This window comes from Ovis canadensis, chromosome 6 (assembly GCF_042477335.2).
Source record: "Ovis canadensis isolate MfBH-ARS-UI-01 breed Bighorn chromosome 6, ARS-UI_OviCan_v2, whole genome shotgun sequence".
Taxonomy (NCBI): Eukaryota; Metazoa; Chordata; class Mammalia; order Artiodactyla; family Bovidae; genus Ovis; species Ovis canadensis.
The window spans coordinates 22,807,556-22,826,612 of NC_091250.1; the positions used below are offsets into that span (position 1 = coordinate 22,807,556).

The following is a 19,057-nucleotide window of genomic DNA, read 5'->3' on the forward strand; positions in this document are numbered from 1 at the left end:
ATCGTTCTGTTTTTGTGTATCATTTATTTTTTCCAAGTATACATGCCCTATATTTTTCTTGACCTTTATCACCAAGGATCTTTAAAAAGCTTGGAAAATATCTTGTTATGAAAAAATAAAGGCCTGAAAGAAAAACTTTCCATTTGCAAATATTTTGGATTAATAATCAATGAGTGGTAATATCTAATGGGATGACACAAATGAAAAGATTAGTCCACTAAGTCAGATCAGTAAGAGTTTTAATTTGTGCGTTTCCTGTCTTCTCACTTGGAAGGTGGGAAATTAGTATTTAGTACAGGCTAACCTTGAGGGCTTAAGGGTTAATGTAATACTTAATTGATGCTTTCCGACTGTGGTGTGGAGGATACTCTTGAGAGTCCCTTAGATTCAAGGAGATCATACCAGGCAATCCTAAAGGGAGTCAACCCTGAATATTTATTGGAAGGACTGATGCTGAAGCTGAAGCTCCAGTACTTTGGCCACCTGATGTGAAGAGCTGACTGATTGGAAAAGACCCTGATGCTGGGAAAGATGGAAGGCAGGAGGAGAAGGGGATGATGAGATAATTGGATGGCATCACTGACTCAATGGACATGAGTTTGAGCAAGCTCCTGGAGATGATGAAGGAAAGGGAAGCCTGGTGTGCTGCAGGCCTTGGGGTCTCAAAGAGTTGGACATGACTGAGCGACTGAACAACAGCAACAACAATACTTAATTAAGCTTCCCTGGTGTCTTATCTGTAAAGAATCCACCTGCCAGTGCAAGAGATTCAAGTTTTATCTCTAGGTCAGGAAGAGCCTCTGGAGAAGGAAGTGGCAACCCACTCCGGTTTTCTTGATGGGAAATTCCGTGGACAGAGGAACCTGGTGGGCTCCAGTCCGTGGGATTGCAAAGAGTCACGACTTAGCAACTAAACGATTAGTTAACTAAACGATTAGTTTTAAGCAACAACTTCACTAAGTTTTTACAATGAGGGTTGGAATAAATCAGGGAAAAAGCAAGAGGAAGGGGAGAGCCTACAAAGAGTTATGGTGTTAGCATGTTAATTACTGATTTCATCTCCGGTATTTTGTCTGGCAAACAGTCCTTGGCTGGTGGGCAAGTCACAAAGAATGTTGGCTGGGTGCTTTTTCTTCGACAGCCTGACGGTGTAACAGATTTGTCGGCTGGTGTCAGTGTCTTCCTTCACGAACCTTTCTCCCCGTGCTTTTATTATCCCTGAAAATCAGGGAAGAATGAAATTTTCTGTGAGACTGACATAAGAAAAAACGAAAATGGTACAAATGAACTTATTTACAAAATACAGTTACAGATGTAGAAAACAATCTTACGATTACTAAGGGGGAACAGTAGGGAGGGATAAATTGGGAGATTGGGATTCATATGTACACGCTACTATTATAAAATAGATCATTAAGAAGTACCTGTTTTATAGCACAGGGAACTACTCAGTGCTCTGTGATAACCTATATGGGAAAATAATCTAAAAAAGAATGGATATATGTATATGCATAGCTGATTCACTTCTTTGTACAGCAGACACAACATTGTAAATCAGCTATGCGCCAATTAAAAACAAGCTCTGTAGTGGAGATGTGAATTACAGAGATTCTCTTGATTGATAAAAGAATGTAAACTACCTTTCTGCAAACATAAACTTCAAATAAGCTGATCTGATTCCTTCATCTCTTAGTAGATGCCCCGGTGGCTCAGACGGTAACGGGTCTGCCTGCAGTGCAGGAGACCGGGGTTTGATTCCTGGGTTGGAAAGATCCCCTGGAGAAGGAAATGGCAATTCACTCCAGAGCTCTTGCCTGGAAAATCATCTCTTAGTAGTCCATTAATAAAAGAGAATTTCAAATAAGGGCAGAGCAACCTGGCTTTATTGCTGTCAAGAGAGATTCACATTTTAGACACACCCCAAATATTTATTGTTGGCTTAATGGAAGCTGTCGCATGGAGACAGTTCTAGAGGTCATCATGTTATTCAGATAAGCATTTAATCTTTTAAAAATTTAATTTCAGTATTGTACCTATCAGAGGTTAAAAGTATGTAGGCTAGATGAGTTATCTTAATTGATTTCAAAGTCTTGCTAGCAAATACTATTATATATACGTAAAATTTTTTTAAATGAGAATGGATGGTCTCTCTTGATATTACCTTGCCTAGGTGTGGTAATAATAATTGTTTTAGAAATGACAGCGTAAAATATTGGAGTAGGAAAGACTCTTCAAGCATCCAGACTTCTTTCATGTATCAGAAGGAAGGACTTAGAGACATGTTAGAGTAATTTGCAGCTGACTGGAATCCAAGTCCCCCTAGACCACAGGACAGACACACTTCTTCCACATAACCATCCAGACTCCTGTTTTATGTCTGTAGTATTTGCCCATTTTCGTGTAAAATCAGCTGTAGATAAAGGCATATGCCTAGCATTAGTTATTCAAGGTTAATTAGAAGGATTGCCATAGGTAGTCTTTCTGATCTAATGTTTTGATTTCCTTGAAATTTACATAATCCATCATGTTTGTCTTTTTCTTCCACATCCACCTTTATTGATTTCTTCCATTCTGTAAAACCCTAGCGCTTTGATAAAAGTTAGCCTACATTTGATCAACCTAACCTTGAGCATTGTACTTCCAGAGGAAAAGGAGTTGCAAAACAAACCCCATTTTCTGAACTGGGCCTTATTCCCATTTATTGGAGCAATGTCCGTTGCCGAGGAGATGAAGAAAATATACTGCTTTGTGAAAGAGACATCTGGCAGGGCGGGGCGTGTTCTGAGAAGATGGCAGCTGCTGTCCTGTGTAGCTTTTCCCATGGTAAAAAAAAAAAAAAATTATTCTCTTGCTTTACTTTTATTCTGTTTTCAGCATTCCAGATGAAAAACGTGTCTTAGTTAAATGTTTTCCTAAGCTTTTAAATACAGACTTGAGTCTAAATCATCATGGTCTATCAACAATCTAATTAGTCTTCAAAGGAATTCATCTAACAGTTCGACTTACATTTGAAATCAGTTGTTTTTTAATTTTTATTTACTTAATTGAAGGCTAATTACTTTACACTATTGTATTGGTTTTGTTACACATCAACATGAATCCACCACGGGTGTACACGTGTTCCCCATACTGAACCACCCTCCCTCCTCCCTCCCTGTACCATCCCTCTGGGTCATCCCAGTGCACCAGCCCCAAGCATCCTGTGTCCTGCATTGAACCTGGACTGGCAATTCGTTTCATATATGATATTATACATGTTTCAGTGCCATTCTCCCAAATCATCCCACCCTCTCCCTCCCCCACAGAGTCCAAAAGACTGTTCTATACATCTGTGTCTCTTTTGCTGTCTTGCATACAGGATTATCGTTACCATCTTTCTAAATTCCATATATATGCATTAGTATACTGTATTGGTGTTTCTCTTTCTGACTTACTTTACTCTGTATAATAGGTTCCAGTTTCATCCACTTCATTAGAACTGATTCAAATGTATTCTTTTTAATGGCTGAGTAATACTCCATTGTGTATATGGAGTATATGTATCACAGCTTTCTTATCTGTTCATCTGCTGATGGACATCTAGGTTGCTTCCATGTCCTGGCTATTATACACAGTGCTGTGATGAACATTGGGGTACATGAGTCTCTTTCCATTCTGGTTTCTTCAGCGTGTATGCCCAGCAGTGGGATTTCTGGATCATAAGGCAGTTCTATTTCCAGTTTTTAAAGGAATCTCCACACTGTTCTCCGTAGTGGCTGTACTAGTTTGCATTCCCACCAACAGTGTAAGAGGGTTCCCTTTTCTCCTCACCCTCTCCAGCATTTATTGCTTATAGACTATTGGATAGCAGCCATTCTGATTGACGTGAAATGGTACCTCATTGTGGTTTTGATTTGCATTTCTCTGATAATGAGTGATGTTGAGCATGTTTTCATGTGTTTGGTAGCCATCTGTATGTCTTCTTTGGAGAAATGTCTGTTTAGTTCTTTGGCCCATTTTTTGATTGGGTCTTTTATTTTTCTGGAATTGAGCTGCAGGAGTTGCTTGTATATTTTTGAGATTAGTTGTTTGTCAGTTGCTTAATTTGCTATTATTTTCTCCCATTTCGAAGGCTGTCTTTTCACCTTGCTTATATTTTCCTTTGTTGTGCAGAAGCTTTTAATTTTAATTAGGTCCCATTTGTTTATTTTTGCTTTTATTTCCAGTATTCTGGGAGGTGGGTCATAGAGGATCCTGCTGTGATTTATGTCGGAGAGTGTTTTGCCTACGTTCTCCTCTAGGAGTTTTATAGTTTCTGGTCTTACGTTCAGATCTTTAATTCTTTTTGAGTTTATTTTTGTGTATGCTGTTAGCAAGTGTTCTAGTTTCATTCTTTTACAAGTGGTTGACCAGTTTTCCCAGCACCACTTGTTAAAGAGATTGTCTTTTCTCCATTGTATATTCTTGCCTCCTTTGTCAAAGCTAAGGTGTCCATAGGTGCATGGATTTATCTCTGGGCTTTCTATTTTGTTCCATTGATCTATATTTCTGTCTTTGTGCCAGTACCATACTGTCTTGATGACTGTGGCTTTGTAGTAGAGCCTGAAGTCAGGCAGGTTGATTCCTCTAGTTCCATTCTTCTTTCACAAGATTGCTTCGGCTATTTGAGTTGTTTTGTATTTCCATACAAATTGTGAAATTATTTGTTCTAGCTCTGTGAAAAATACCGTTGGTAGCTTGATAAGGATTGCATTGAATCTGTAGATTACTTTGGGTAGTATACTCATTTTCACTGTATTGATTAAAAATTTTTTGGTTGCACCGAGTCTTTACTGCTGTGCACGGGCTCTCTCCCGTTGCAGTAAGTAGGGGCTACTGTCTAGTTGCAGTGCACGGGCCTCTCACTGAGGTGGCTTTTCTTACTGTGGAGCACAGGCTCTAGAGCATGCAGGCTTTAGTATTTGTGAAGCTTGGGCCTAACTGTCCCCTAGCATGTGGGATCGTCCCAGACCAGGGATTGAACTGGTGTCCCCTGCATTGCAAGGCAAACTCTAAACCACTGGACTACCTGGGAAGCCTGACCTCACTTCACGTATTTTCTGTTTTAATCTAATTTGTTTATAGAATTGTTATATACTGTATATGAAACACTTATTTGGGTAATGAAAAATTGTGATGGAATGAAGTTAAAAACCATCTTGAAACCAAAAATAAAATACAGCAACTACAACAAAATATTTTCACTTTATAGAATAGAATAGAATCATAGTTATTAGTGTTCTAATAACTTTGTTCATAAAACAAATCGGTACCTTGGATGAGGGCTCCTTCTATGCATGATGTCCTAGGCATTCAGTTCAGTTCAGTTGCTCAGTCATGTTTGGCTATTTGCAACACAATGGACCGTGGCATGCCAGGCCTCTCTGTCCATCACCAACTCCTGGAATTTACTCAAACTCATCTCCATTGAGTCAGTGATGCCGTCGAACCATCTCATCTTGTGTCGTCCCCTTCTCCTCTTGCCTTCAGTCTTTCCGAGCATCAAGGTCTTTTCAAATGAGTCAGCACTTCACATCAGGTAGCCAAAGTACTGGACCTTCAGCTTCTACATCAGTCCTTCCAGTGAACACTCAGGACTGATCTCCTTTCAGATGGACTGGTCGGACCTCCTTGCAGTCCAGGGGACTCAAGAGTCTTCTCCAGCATCACAGTTCAAAAGCATCAATTCTTCAGCGCTCAGCTTTCTTTATAGTCCAACTCTTACATCCATACATGACCAGTGGAAAAACCATAGCCTTGACGAGACGGACCTTTGTTGGCAAAGTAATGTCCCTGGTTTTTAATATGCTATCTAGGTTGGTCATAACTTTCCTTCCAAGGAGGAAACGTCTTTTAATTTCATGGCTGCAGTCACCATCTGCAGCATTGGTGATGAGTATATGGTTTCAGTATACAGATGTGTGTATGATCATGTGAACAGAAGCAGCGGGAGAAGCTCCCTTTGCTGGTTATTTTTCCTTGTTTGGGATATTCTTTCTAGGCTGTTAGTTTCACAATGGTGGGTGGGTTTTCTGGAGTCCATGGTTGTTTTAATGTGTGACCACAACCTGTGGCTATCACACTTTTTTGGATTTTCTTGGAGATAGCAGCGTGATCAAATGTCCCAGGTCTTAGAATGCCAGCAGACAGCCGTGGGCAATGGTTTCTGATTGAGTACAAGTATCAGGGAAGGAATTGATATGCTCCCTCTGCAAAACATAGGAAGATCCAAGGTAGGGTGGTTCCTGTGAACTGACTGGAAGACCCAATGGAAATGGTGCAAGATCTCATACAAGGGTGTGCTTGGAGAGCTGCAGTCCTTTTGTGGGTGCAAGGTGCATTCTAAATCTTTTATGTCTTGTAAGGTTTTCCTTTTCTTCCTTTGCCTCTCCACCTCTTGGTAATACTGCTGCTGCTGCTAAGTGGCTTCAGTCATGACCGACTCTGTGCGACCCCATAGATGGCAGCCCACCAGGCTCCCCCGTCCCTGGGATTCTCCAGGCAAGAACACTGGAGTGGGTTGCCATTTCCTTCTCTAATGCATGAAAGTGAAAAGTGAAAGGGAAGTCGCAGAGTCGTGTCCAACTCTTTGCGACCCCATGGACTGCAGCCTACCAGGCTCCTCCGTCCATGGGATTTTCCAGGCAAGAGTACTGGAATGGGGTGCCATTGCCTTCTCCACTTGGTAATCCTACCTTTGGCAAATACATGTTTACACTTTGCTACATCAGGGATGCTCTGAATCGGGCTCAATGGTACACTGCTTTTTGTAGATATTGCTTGTATTCTGTGTTCAACCTAACTGGTAAAATATGTTAACGTTTTTCAAGTAGTGAAGTAAGTAAAATTTTGAAAACAATCATTTTTTTCAGGATCTCTGTCTACTCTTTTTTTTTTTTTTTAAAAAAGCTCTCCATTCTCTATAATCTATCCACTTGTTTATACTCTGGCTGCAAAGATAAATTTAAGGTTGGTGTAAGCATATATATATCAAAGGTTGAGATAAAATTAGAAGTGGGAATGAAAAAATATGCTTTTATGGTAAATTAAATGAGAATATGAAAACAAATAGCTCAGAGCAGCAAACACTGAGTCTATCTTAAGGCACAGCAGCAGACCTTTAATATTAACACTTTCTTTTAGTTTCGAATTTACATTTAGCATCTGGGCATGTGGCACTTTTCCAACACTTACAAAGTAGAAGATCGTATCTGAGTATTTGACATAGGAAATATCGATATAAATGAAAATGTCTGGGAGTTTTATTTATCCATAAGTTAAGTACGAGTCAACTACTTCACTGAAATGTCTTTCAAATGATTTTTTTTTTGTGCATGTATTTGTTGGGAAGGTGTGAGATGGTGACTAAATTTTGTCTTTGAGCTTCTTAATATTTTCACAAATGCTTATACAACCAATGTAAAAACTCCATTTAAAAATAAAGCACAACATTTTAAAAAATGTAAGGTAATTGTGCCATAATGTTTCTAGATTGAAGATAATTTTAAATGTCCTCTTAAATTTTTTTGTTTTTCTGTTTTCTCCAAGCTTACCATGGGGGTGGGGAGAGGAGGAGGCAGAGAAGGATATAATAATTTAAGAAATTTATGTTGTTTCCATTGGTTTGTTTCTATATTTTCCAAGCTTCTTAAAAGAAAAATAAACATAATAACATGTAAATTTAGGTTTCTTATCATAATTGAGCAATCATTAATTATAAGAAGCTGCTATATAATGTTGAGAACAGTTATGTTTATTAAACCTACATTTATCCTTTTCCAAATTACAAGTGCTAGTTGACTTATATAAAAAAAAAAACTGTGTTACAAATATCAGCATATGAGTAGATGTACATGTTCACTAATCTAAATCTCTTCTCTGGTGTGATATTTGAATATAAATATGAATGTCCAAATACCGTTTATTGATAGCTGCTTATACTGTGGAGGAATTAGAAGCATATTTCAAGTGGATAAATGATGAGTATTTGGCAAAAGATAAAACTAAATTTCCTAATAGGGACCCAGCCTGTTCTGAACCTTTGACCATCTCACATTCTTTATTCCAGAAAAATTAGAGGGCCTGTTTCCCAAACACATACAGCTTTGTGCTTCTATGCTTTTGTTCATTCGGTTCATTTTGTCTGAACTGCACATCCCCCATGTCTAACTTATGAAGTCCCATCCATCATCTTGGCCTTCTTAGCTACAGCTTCTTTAGAAGAGATGCCCTAATTTCCCCCAGTGGTGGGCAAACACCTTTTGCACCTGAACCCCTGCAGGGTCTTCCCAGTGGTCTCCCGTCTGTGCTCATGTTGTCCATATCCCAAGGCAATATGCTTCTTAAGGGGAAGCATTTGTGCAGTGCCTCTCTGCCTAATAGCTGTTTAAGAAACAGAATTGAAGGGATGGATATCGATAGTTATTTTTCATTGTTTGAGATATTCTTTCTAGGCTTTTAGTCATTGCTTGCCAATCCAGTCAGTCAACAAATATTTATTAGATGCCTTCTACATAGCTGGGTATCTGAAGTACTTGAGTGAAAGGGAAAGGCGTTCCCTGTGTCCTCAATTCTAGACTAAGAAAAAGAGAAAAATTAAAAAACTGATAAAACTAGATAAGGGTATTGTAGACTATAATAGGGAATTTGCATGGGGAAGCCTCTGGTATTCTTCACAGAGAATAAATTGATTCATACACAAATGAATCTTCAGTATTGTTTTTTTGAAGGTACTGGCTGCGATGTCCACCAGCTTCTTATATAATGTGATAATGTAAACTTTGACTTGATCTCTACAAGTGTAAAAATATTTCTATTCGGAAAGCAAGTATGTCATAGATATAAGTGCCATTCTTAATAATTACATGTTGGTAATGCTCAAGTTACTGTAAACAAAAAAAATGCTGCCCCCCACAATACCATAAAAATCAAATGGATTTTCAATAACTGCAGATTTTGAGTGTGTCTTTTCTGGTTTCTGAGGTCCTCGGGGAAAAGTGAATTTAGACTGCTTCCTCTTGACAGCTATTTGTATGAGTGTAATTCAAGTTGGAGGATTTAAATCAGTTGAGATTATCATAAAATATATTAGACATGCGTGGATATGTCCATATTGCTGAAGTGGCTTATTAAATATAACTTTATGATTGAGAATGGCAAACAAATAGAGTATACCTGATCTTCTACACTGATCTTCTCAGTGTAAATGTGTAGGTTTAATTTGTTGTTAATTTCATATTGCAGGCCCTGCATTCCCCACCCTGCGCCTTGTTGGGGGGAGCAGTGTGCGTGAGGGCCGAGTGGAGGTCTACCATGCCAGTCAGTGGGGGACAGTCTGTGACGACCAGTGGGATGATGCGGATGCGGAAGTGGTCTGCAGGCAGCTGGGTCTGAGGTTGGTTGTTCTTGTTTTGTTTTGCTTACATTTCTAAGTTTATTACTTCCATACCCAAAGGTAGGTGTGTTTAAGTTGCACATTTCTTTGAACAAATAGAAAAAGCCATCTTTTTGATCATTGTATTTGGCTGTAGTCTCCTTGAAGAGAATATCTGTATACCTATAGATCTAACCTGTTTGTATCTGAATTCAACTGATTTTGTATCCTTAAGAATCTTAAGCCTTTTACCACTTTTTATCAGGAGCCGACTCCCAGGTAGTAACTAGCACGGGCAACCACAGTAACTTACCAAAGTCATATGATGAAACTAGTTGTGAGGTTTTAACTGAAGTTCAACTTCTTTCCCCCAAATATTGTCTAAATTTTTGACCATTGCTTCCTTATTTGTTAGGTTGTGCTTAGAACAAAGAATGTTTATTAATGTTCAAAGGAAATAATTCCTGTGCAGGATATGGCAATGAAGCTTGTGGAATAAAGACAGAAAACCCAATATTATGTTGCTTTAGTTATGATTACTTTGGAATAGTATGTTATAATTCTGTATCCTCTGATCCTTGTCTTTAGTGATTTTGAACATTGGTATAGCAGGCCTAAAAGTTTCTCTCAAATTATATTGGCAGATCTTCTGAAAGTTGATATTTTACTTTAAATTTGAAAAAAAATTATTTAGCATGTTGTGGTAGGTAGCGGTGGGTTGATGTGGAGACTTCTCAAAATGAAAACTTCTCAGTTCTTGTTTCACTTTGTCCAATTAAGCATAGTCTTTGATGCTGGAGCATGAGTTTTGAACCTTGAACTGTAATTTTTTTGCAATTGTTTTTGCAACTGACTCGCCCCCCCCACTTTTTCAAAACTGTAGGTTAATATTAAAGTATTTTAAAACAAAATAAAGTTTTTTCAACATTTTACCTGTAAATACTTAAGTGTGCCCCTTTTAAAAATAAGAACATTGCCCTACATAGCCAAATTATCATCACAACTAATGTAAGAGGTAATCATTCTTACATTGTCTGATATCCTGTCATACTCAGATTTCCATCGGTGTTCCCACCATGTCCTTGGCAGGTGGTTTCTCTGTAGCAGAACTTAGCCCAGGGCCTTGTGGTGCATCTGAATGTTGTGTCCCCAGTCTTTTAATCCAGAACATTCTCTTGTTTGTCCTAACACTGACTTGTTGCAGAGACCAAACACCAGTTGTTTTGTAGAATATCCTACCTTCTGGATTGGTCTCATTTCTTCCTCCTGGTGTCAGTTAGCTTACTCCTCTGGTTCTTGTAACTTCTGAAATGGGAGGCTAGATCCAAAAGTTTGATTAGATAAACATCACTCAAGTATTTGCTTCCCAGGTGGCGCTACTGGTAAAGAACCCACTTGCTAATGCAGGATACTCAAGAGACGTGGGTTCGATTCCTGGGTTGGGAAGATCCCCTGGAGGAGGAAATGGTTATCCACTCCAGTATTCTTCCCTGGAGAATTCCATGGACAGTGGAGTCTGGCAGGCTATAGTCCATAGGGTCGCAAAGAGTTGAATACCACTGAGCAACTAACAGTTTCACTTTCATAGTTGTAAACGTGATTCTAAAAATTCATGTTGTAATGTAGAGTTCTTTCTTGACAGCCAAGATTCTTTTTTTTTTCCACTTAGATAAACAGTTCTTAAACAAAGACTGTGTTGACAAACAGTAGTCTACTACCTGGAAAGAATGTAGAGATAGAATCACAAGGAAGACTCTATTAATGTTGAACATATGTGTGGGTTGAGTAAAGTGTTTACATCTTTCTTAAGCATTTGCTCATTGCTGTCTTTTGAATGAGGGAGATTTGTGTTTAGAGAAATGGTGAAAGGGAAAACTATATTCAAATATTCAAGACAGCAACAATCTTCCACAAGCCTGTGTAGTAACCAACAATCTACCTTGGTGGAGTTTTTTTTTTATTATAAGTACCATAGGCTCTGAGCTGATGCTGTTCGTTTGCTTTGTTTTTCTTTCCTTTGCTTTTATACTTCTCTCATAAGCTTGCATCATAGCAGTATTCTGCAACTGCTCTTCCTCTGGAATTTGTTTTGCTCACTTAAAGGCACAGTACTTTCAGATGAAATAATTTTTAATGTTACATGTTTCATCTCAGTGGTACTTGCTTTGTTGAATTCCCAAAGGGAAACTATGTTATGCCTCCCTGGAGTACTGGTGACAATTTCTTTGTGAGATGCTGTCTTTGTGGACCCTCCTCTTTTAATGGTGGCTGTAGATTTTGGTAGCTGGCAAGCTTCCTAAAACACAAAAGGAATAACTGTACTTAAGATATTTAAATTTGATTAACTCAGAACTTAGAGAAACATGAGGATCAGGAAAGGAAGCAGCCAAGGGTTAGAAAATTGAACTTGAGAATGCATACATATGCAGTGAAGTTCCAGGTAGAGACATTTTAATTGGGGTTCTTTTTGTGCACTTAACATTGAAGCATTTCCTATGTCTTTCAGAACTCTTAAAAGTGTAGCTGCTCATGGAACTGTCACATCATATTTTATTCTGTGGATATGCCATAATATACATAAGAATTTAAATTTTTGAACAATAGGTGTTTTTTTGGCTATAAAATTATCTTACAGAACCATATTATTCAGTGGTCAAAATAAAAATTCTTCTCATACTCTTTTAAAATATTTATTTGTTCTCATTTCATTGCTTATTAATTTAAAAAATATTTTACAAACATTACTCAGTTCAGTTCAGTTCAGTCGCGCAGTCATGTCGAACTCTTTGTGATCCCATGAATCGCAGCACGCCAGGCCTCCCTGTCCATCACCATCTCCCGGAGTTCACTCAGACACGTCCATCGAGTCCGTGATGCCATCTAGCCATCTCATCCTTGGTCGTCCCCTTCTCCTCCTGCCCCCAATCCCTCCCAGCATCAGAGTCTTTTCCAATGAGTCAACTCTTCGCATGAGGTGGCCAGAGTACTGGAGTTTCAGCTTTAGCATCATTCCTTCCAAAGAAATCCCAGGGTTAATCTCCTTCAGAATGGACTGGTTGGATCTCCTTGCAGTCCAAGGGACTCTCAAGAGTCTTCCCCAACACCATAGTTCAAAAGCATCAATTCTTCGGCGCTCAGCCTTCTTCACAGTCCAACTCTCACATCCGTACATGACCACAGGAAAAACCATAGCCTTGACTAGATGGACCTTAGTCGGCAAAGTAATGTCTCTGCTTTTGAATATACTGTCTAGGTTGGTCATAACTTTCCTTCCAAGGAGTAAGCGTCTGTTAATTTCATGGCTGCAGTCACCATCTGCAGTGATTTTGGAGCCCCAAAAATAAAGTCTGACACTGTTTCTACTGTTTCCCCATCTATTTCCCATGAAGTGATGGGACCAGATGCCATGATCTTTGTTTTCTGAATGTTGAGCTTTAAGCCAACTTTTTCACTCTCCTCTTTCACTTTCATCAAGAGGCTTTTGAGTTCCTCTTCACTTTCTGCCATAAGGGTGGTGTTATCTGCATATCTGAGGTTATTGATATTTCTCCTGGCAGTCTTGATTCCAGCTTGTATTTATTCCAGTCCAGCGTTTCTCATGATGTACTCTGCATAGAAGTTAAATAAGCAAGGTGACAATATACAGCCTTGACGTAACATTATTGGTGTGTCAAATTATTGAGCAGAAAAGAGGCCTTATTTAACAGATGAGAAAGTTAGGCTCTCTGAGATTACTCAAAGTCCCCAAGTTATACTGTGAGTAAGGGCCAGAATCTTGAGATTTATGGCTCCCAAAGTAGGATTTTTCCTTTCATGTTACCCTGTTTGCAAAATAGGCAGGTATTAATAAGAATAAATATGAATTTAGGCTGAAAGAAATAGGGAAGTCAAGAGAGAAAAGTTTATTGTAAACGGAAATTGATGATGAGCATGTTTTAAACAGACTATATATTAATGTGCCATAGACACCTCACTGAAAATGCCCCATGAGACTGAAAGAAAGCAAAGTGTTTCAGAGTCTGCTCTAAAGCCAGACACGTTTTACCATCTGCTGCTCCTGCTAAGTCGCTTCAGTCGTGTCCGACTCTGTGCGACCCCATAGACAGCAGCCCACCAGGCTCCCCCATCCCTAAGATTCTCCAGGCAAGAACACTTGAGTGGGCTGCCATTTCCAATGCTGGGCAAATTGTTTAACTTCTGCACCTCAGTTTCCTTATCTGTAAACAGTGGATAATAACATCATGGGGTTGTAGGGAGGATTGAAAGAGTTAATACATTTGAAGCTCTTAGACCAGCATCTGGCATACAGTAATCATTTAGTATTCAAAATGTCATTTTTGGAGATAGAGGGGATTGTTTTCCAGAAAGAAATATGGACTATTGACCAGTAAAAATGAGTTTTTCATCCAAATGTTATGTGTCACAAAATGATATTTGCGGTCAAAGAACCAATCTTTTATATCCTAACAAGTAATTCTTTTATACAATAGAATTGCCTGACTCAATTCTTTGTCTATTCAAGCTCAATTCAGTTCAATCGCTCAGTCGTGTCTGACTCTTTGCGACCCCATGAATCGCAGCACGCCAGGCCTCCCTGTCCATCACCATCTCCCGGAATTCACTCAGACTCACGTCCATCGAGTCAGTGATGCCATCCAGCCATCTCATCCTCTGTCGTCCCCTTCTCCTCCTGCCTCCAATCCCTCCTGGCATCAGAGTCTTTTCCAATGAGTCAATTCTTCGCATGAGGTGGCCAAAGTACTGGAGTTTCAGCTTTAGCATCATTCCTTCCAAAGAAATTCCAGGGTTGATCTCCTTCAGAATGGACTGGTTGGATCTCCTTGCAGTCCAAGGAACTCTCAAGAGTCTTTTCCAACACCACAGTTCAAAAGCATCAATTCTTCGGCGCTCAGCCTTCTTCACAGTCCAACTCTCACATCCATACATGACTACTGGAAAAACCATAGCCTTGACTAGACGGACCTTAGTCGGCAAAGTAATGTCTCTGTTTTTGAATATGCTGTCTAGGTTGGTCATAACTTTTCTTCCAAGGAGCAAGCGTCTGTTAGTTTCATGGCTGCAGTCACCATCTGCAGTGATTTTGGAGCCCCCCAAAATAAAGTCTTACACTGTGTCCACTGTTTCCCCATCTATTTCCCATGAAGTGATGGCACCAGTTGCCATGTTCTTTGTTTTCTGAATGTTGAGCTTTAAGCCAACTTTTTCACTCTCCTCTTTCACTTTCATCAAGAGGCTTTTAAGTTCCTCTTCACTTTCTGCCATAAGGGTGGTGTTATCTGCATATCTGAGGTTATTGATATTTCTCCCGGCAGTCTTGATTCCAGCTTGTGTTTCTTCCAGTCCAGCGTTTCTCATGGTGTACTCCGCATATAAGTTAAATAAGCAGGGTGACAATATACAGCCTTGATGTCCTCCTTAGCCTTTAACAAACCATGAGTTTTACGTTGCTCTCCCTGGTATTAGACAATCTCTTGAAGGGCAGAGTTATCCATTTCTTTGGTATTCCCCTGAAAGCCAGTACATTCCAGGGCACCAGGAAATAGGCTGAAGGACTGTGTGTATTTATAAATATCATCTTAATTTTTAATAAACTCAAAAATTAGCTGGGAAACCGAGTTTGTTTTACATCATGGTTTCTTAGTTAGTGTTTTTTTGTTTTGGTTCTTGAATTTATTGCATTAATTTTTCTGATTAGTTTAAAGATTTTTGTGATCATTAAAATAATGGTTGTAAACAATGGAAAATATGGAGATACATAAGGAAGAAAATAAAACACTCAAATGATGTTTTAAGGCTGCATTGTAACATAGATAATTTTCTCCAGAGTCATTGTCCCGGGCTTCTGATCTCCCATCTATTGTCCTCCCTTAATGAAGGAACACAGTTTAGAGGCTATTAATTGGGCCTTTTGCTTTTTCATAGAACCTCTACCACATCTTTGACATATTTGAAATGCAGTGTGTTTCATTTACTCTGTCCAGCCTGCCTCAAGTCACTCTCAAGTAATGAGTATTTTACCTTTGTTATTTTTTTCTTGGGAATAGAAAGCCTTTAGTTTTTAATCTTTTAGCCTAGATTTTTAGTGCAAAGGATTTTAAGGACATGTAAAAATGCATTCTTACTGTTTTAATTTCATTATTGTAAGTTGAGCATCTTAGCGTATGCTCAGTGGCCATGGGTATTTCTTCCTCTGTAAATAGCTTGTTTCTCTCCATTACCCTATTTTTGATGTTGGTCGTTTTGTCTTTTATTATGATAATAATAAATTATGATTATTTACTTCTAAGAATTGTTTTTCTTTGATTGCTGTTATATTTTACAAATATATCTTTCACCTACTTTGCCTTTTGATCTGACTGTGGTGTATTTTGCTATACAATAGTTCAAATTTATGTGTTTGGTTTATTTATTGCATAGTTCAAATTTATAAGTTTAACTTTTTTTCATCTTTGTTTTCTGATTTCTCTGTTTTTTATTTTGCTCAGGAAATTCCCTTATTACAAGGGTTACAAGAACTATGTTCTTATTATTTCATTGCATTGTATTAACTTTTTAGTCATCTTGTCTTCCTCTTTCCCTCCTTCCTCCCTTTTTTTCCCTTCTTTCTATTTAGATTTTTAAACCATCTGGAGTTTATTTTTTGTTTCCGAGTTTGGGATCAAATTTTGTTTTCTCTCATATTGGTCCCTTGTTTTATGTTAGCACCTAATCTTGCCTCAAGGAATTATACTCACTGAAATTGTCTTTAACAGATCTGCTTCTTTTCTAGCAGTTGTCACAGGGCAGAGATCCAAGGAGACGGTTACTCTGCTTTTCTCCAGAGCTTTCCTCTCCGGCTCCCCATGACCTGCGTTAATCACCCTGTCTCCTATGCTTCCGTTCTCCAGCCTTCAGTGTTCTCTAAATCAGTTTCCATATTTGCTTTCATTAGTCTCTTTCCTCTAGAGCAAGGGTCAACAAACATTTTCCGTAAAGGGACACATAGTGAGTACTTTCGACTTTCCAATTACTCCACTGAGCTTTTGTGTAGTGCAAAAGCAGCCACAGACAATAATTTGGGAATGAGTGTGGCTTTGTTCCGATAAAACCTTATTTCTGGATAGTAAAATTTGAATTACATATATCAAAATTGCATTCCTGTTTTGGTTTTAAATTCTCAAGATAGTTATAATGTAAGGAGAAAAAGGCAACTTAAATAATGGGGAATAGATGCAGTATCTTGGAAAGCAAACTAAAAGTATAAATACTCTGGTCTAGGAATTAAATGGCTGAAAAGGGCTGAAGATGCAATTTCTGAAGTCATTTATCATTTTGACAGGCAAACATGATCTTCTTCATTGAAATCTGGGGTTCTAGAGAATATGATATCACTTTGAATTGTGAGAGAAGTAAATTTAGTTAAATAAATTTGAGTGAAGAGATGTTTGCCCATGAGCAATAGAGAACTGAAAATAACCGTGGCTTAAACAAGACATGAGAAATGTCAGGCTGGATGAGTTACAAGCTGGAATCAAAATAGGCAGAAACATCAACAACCTCAGATATGCGGATGATACCAGTCTAATGGCAGAAAGCAAAGAGGAACTAAAGAGCCTCTTGATGAAGGCAAAGGAGGAGAGTGAAAGAGCTGGCTTAAAACTAAATATTAAAAAAGCTAAGAACATGGCATCCAGCCCCATTCCTTCATGGCAAATAGAGGGGGAAATAGTGGAAATAGTGACAGGTTTCCTCTTCTTGGCCTCCAAAATCACTGTGGACAGTGACTGCAGCCATGAAATCAGTAGATGTTTGCTACTCGGCAGGAAAGCTGTGACAAACCTAGGCAGTGTGTTGAAAAGCAGAGACATTACTCTGCCGACAAAGGTCCATGTGGTCAAAGAGATGGTCTTCCCAGTGGTCATGTCCGGTTGTGAGAAGTTGACCGTAAAGAAGGCAGAGCGCCAAAGAATTGATGCTTTCAAATTGTGGTCCTGGAGAAAATTCCTGAAAGTCCCTTGGACAGCAAAGTCAAACCAGTCAATCTTAAGGGAAGTCAACCCTGAATACTTGTTGGATGGACTGATGCTGAAGCTGAAACTCCAGTATTTTGGTCATCTGATGTGAACAGCTGACTCATTGGAAAAATCTCTGATGGTGGTAAAGATTGAGGGCAGAAGAAGAGGGCATCAGAGGATGAGATGGCTGGCTGGCATCATTGATGCAATGAAGATGAACTTGGGCAAACTTCAGGCGATGGTGATGGACAGGGAGGCCTGGTGTGCTGCAGTCCATGGGGTCGCAAAGGGTCAGACATGACTGGGTGACTTACAACAACAACAAAGACAAGAGTCTTATTTTTCTCTCCGGAGACCAGAGATGACAAGGTTGGTACAAAGTGGTTCCATAGTCATCAGGGCCCCAGATTCTGGCTGTAGCTCTTTCATTCTTATTTGGTACTTTATGGACCAGGATAGCTACAATGGAGTGAATTGATAAGGAAAATTACAAATTAATCATAAGTTTACCTTTGCCAGAGGCAAAAGAAGAAACGGGTCAGACTAACCTGTCATCTGACTTATGTTCTTATGTTTGTTCAGTGGCATTGCCAAAGCATGGAATCAGGCGTATTTTGGGGAAGGGTCTGGCCCGGTAATGTTGGATGAGGTACGCTGCACCGGGAATGAGCTTTCTATTGAGCAGTGTCCGAAGAGTTCCTGGGGAGAGCATAACTGTGACCATAAAGAAGATGCTGGAGTGTCCTGTACCCCTCTAACAGGTAGGAACTTCACCCTGTCAACCTAGCCACTCTTGCCTTCACCCCTATTTGGACTTAACTTCCCTCCTCAATTTAGCTGATATTACTGAATGAACTTACAAATAAATCCCCCAAATAAGACATAAAAAGAATATATACTTATTAAAATGCTATCTCTTTATTTATAGATATTTCTGAGTTTTTCAGTTGAAAGCTACACAATCCTATAAAGTAATTAAGAACATATGATCTTGTTGCAATATATAGTACCCAGTAGTCAGAATCAGTGTGCAATGATAAATTTAGGATGTTAGGTATTATATATTTAGTCCATTCATTTATTAGCCTGTCTTGACTCTCAGAATGTGTTTATAGCTGGTAAACTATTTTGATGGGATTTTGATTAAAGCACGCTATTAAAGAACCAGGTTAACCTTTGCTGTGTTGAATGTTCAGACTGTTCCAAATCACAACATGCTTGTCAAGCTATGTCTTGTGTTGCAAGAAGGACATGTCTGAGCACAAATGAGTGCATGGGTATGTACTTAAATGTTTGGGGGGAAGAAGAGAGAAAGGGACGGGCAAGAGAAGTTGGGTCATCACAAATCTGTTGTTTCTACAGCAAAAAGAGCTTGGAGAAAAAAATTAGGGCTTTAATATTTCTTTAAAAAAGTCAAATGAAATACTTCTGAGAGACTGTGAAATGCTGAAGGTCTACTTTTTTAGTTACATAGTTCTGTACACACTGTTGTTTGATTAGAATAACACATTTATACACAAAATAAATAGAAAATTTATACCAGATTGTAAGCCAGAGCACTTCATCTTCTTGAGCCTCCATTTCCTCCTCTTTCAAATGAGGATAGTCTTGTAGTGTTGCTGGGGTGGTCAAATGAGGTAACAGGTGTAAC

At 38.9% G+C, this 19,057-nt stretch overlaps 1 protein-coding gene across 3 annotated transcripts in view; it reads left to right on the forward strand.

Moving 5' to 3' along the window:
• Window positions 1–19,057, forward strand: part of PRSS12 (serine protease 12) — an 82,735-nt gene that overhangs the window by 17,924 nt on the left and 45,754 nt on the right. For 2 of the 3 annotated variants that reach the window (XM_069593397.1, XM_069593398.1), the window contains exons 2-3: window positions 9,262–9,412; window positions 17,989–18,167. In XM_069593397.1, coding sequence (XP_069449498.1) covers window positions 9,262–9,412; window positions 17,989–18,167 — 330 coding nt within the window. Of the gene's footprint in view, window positions 1–2,644; window positions 2,824–9,261; window positions 9,413–17,988; window positions 18,168–19,057 lie in introns of all 3 variants that reach the window. The other variant, XM_069593399.1, reaches the window with a different exon arrangement.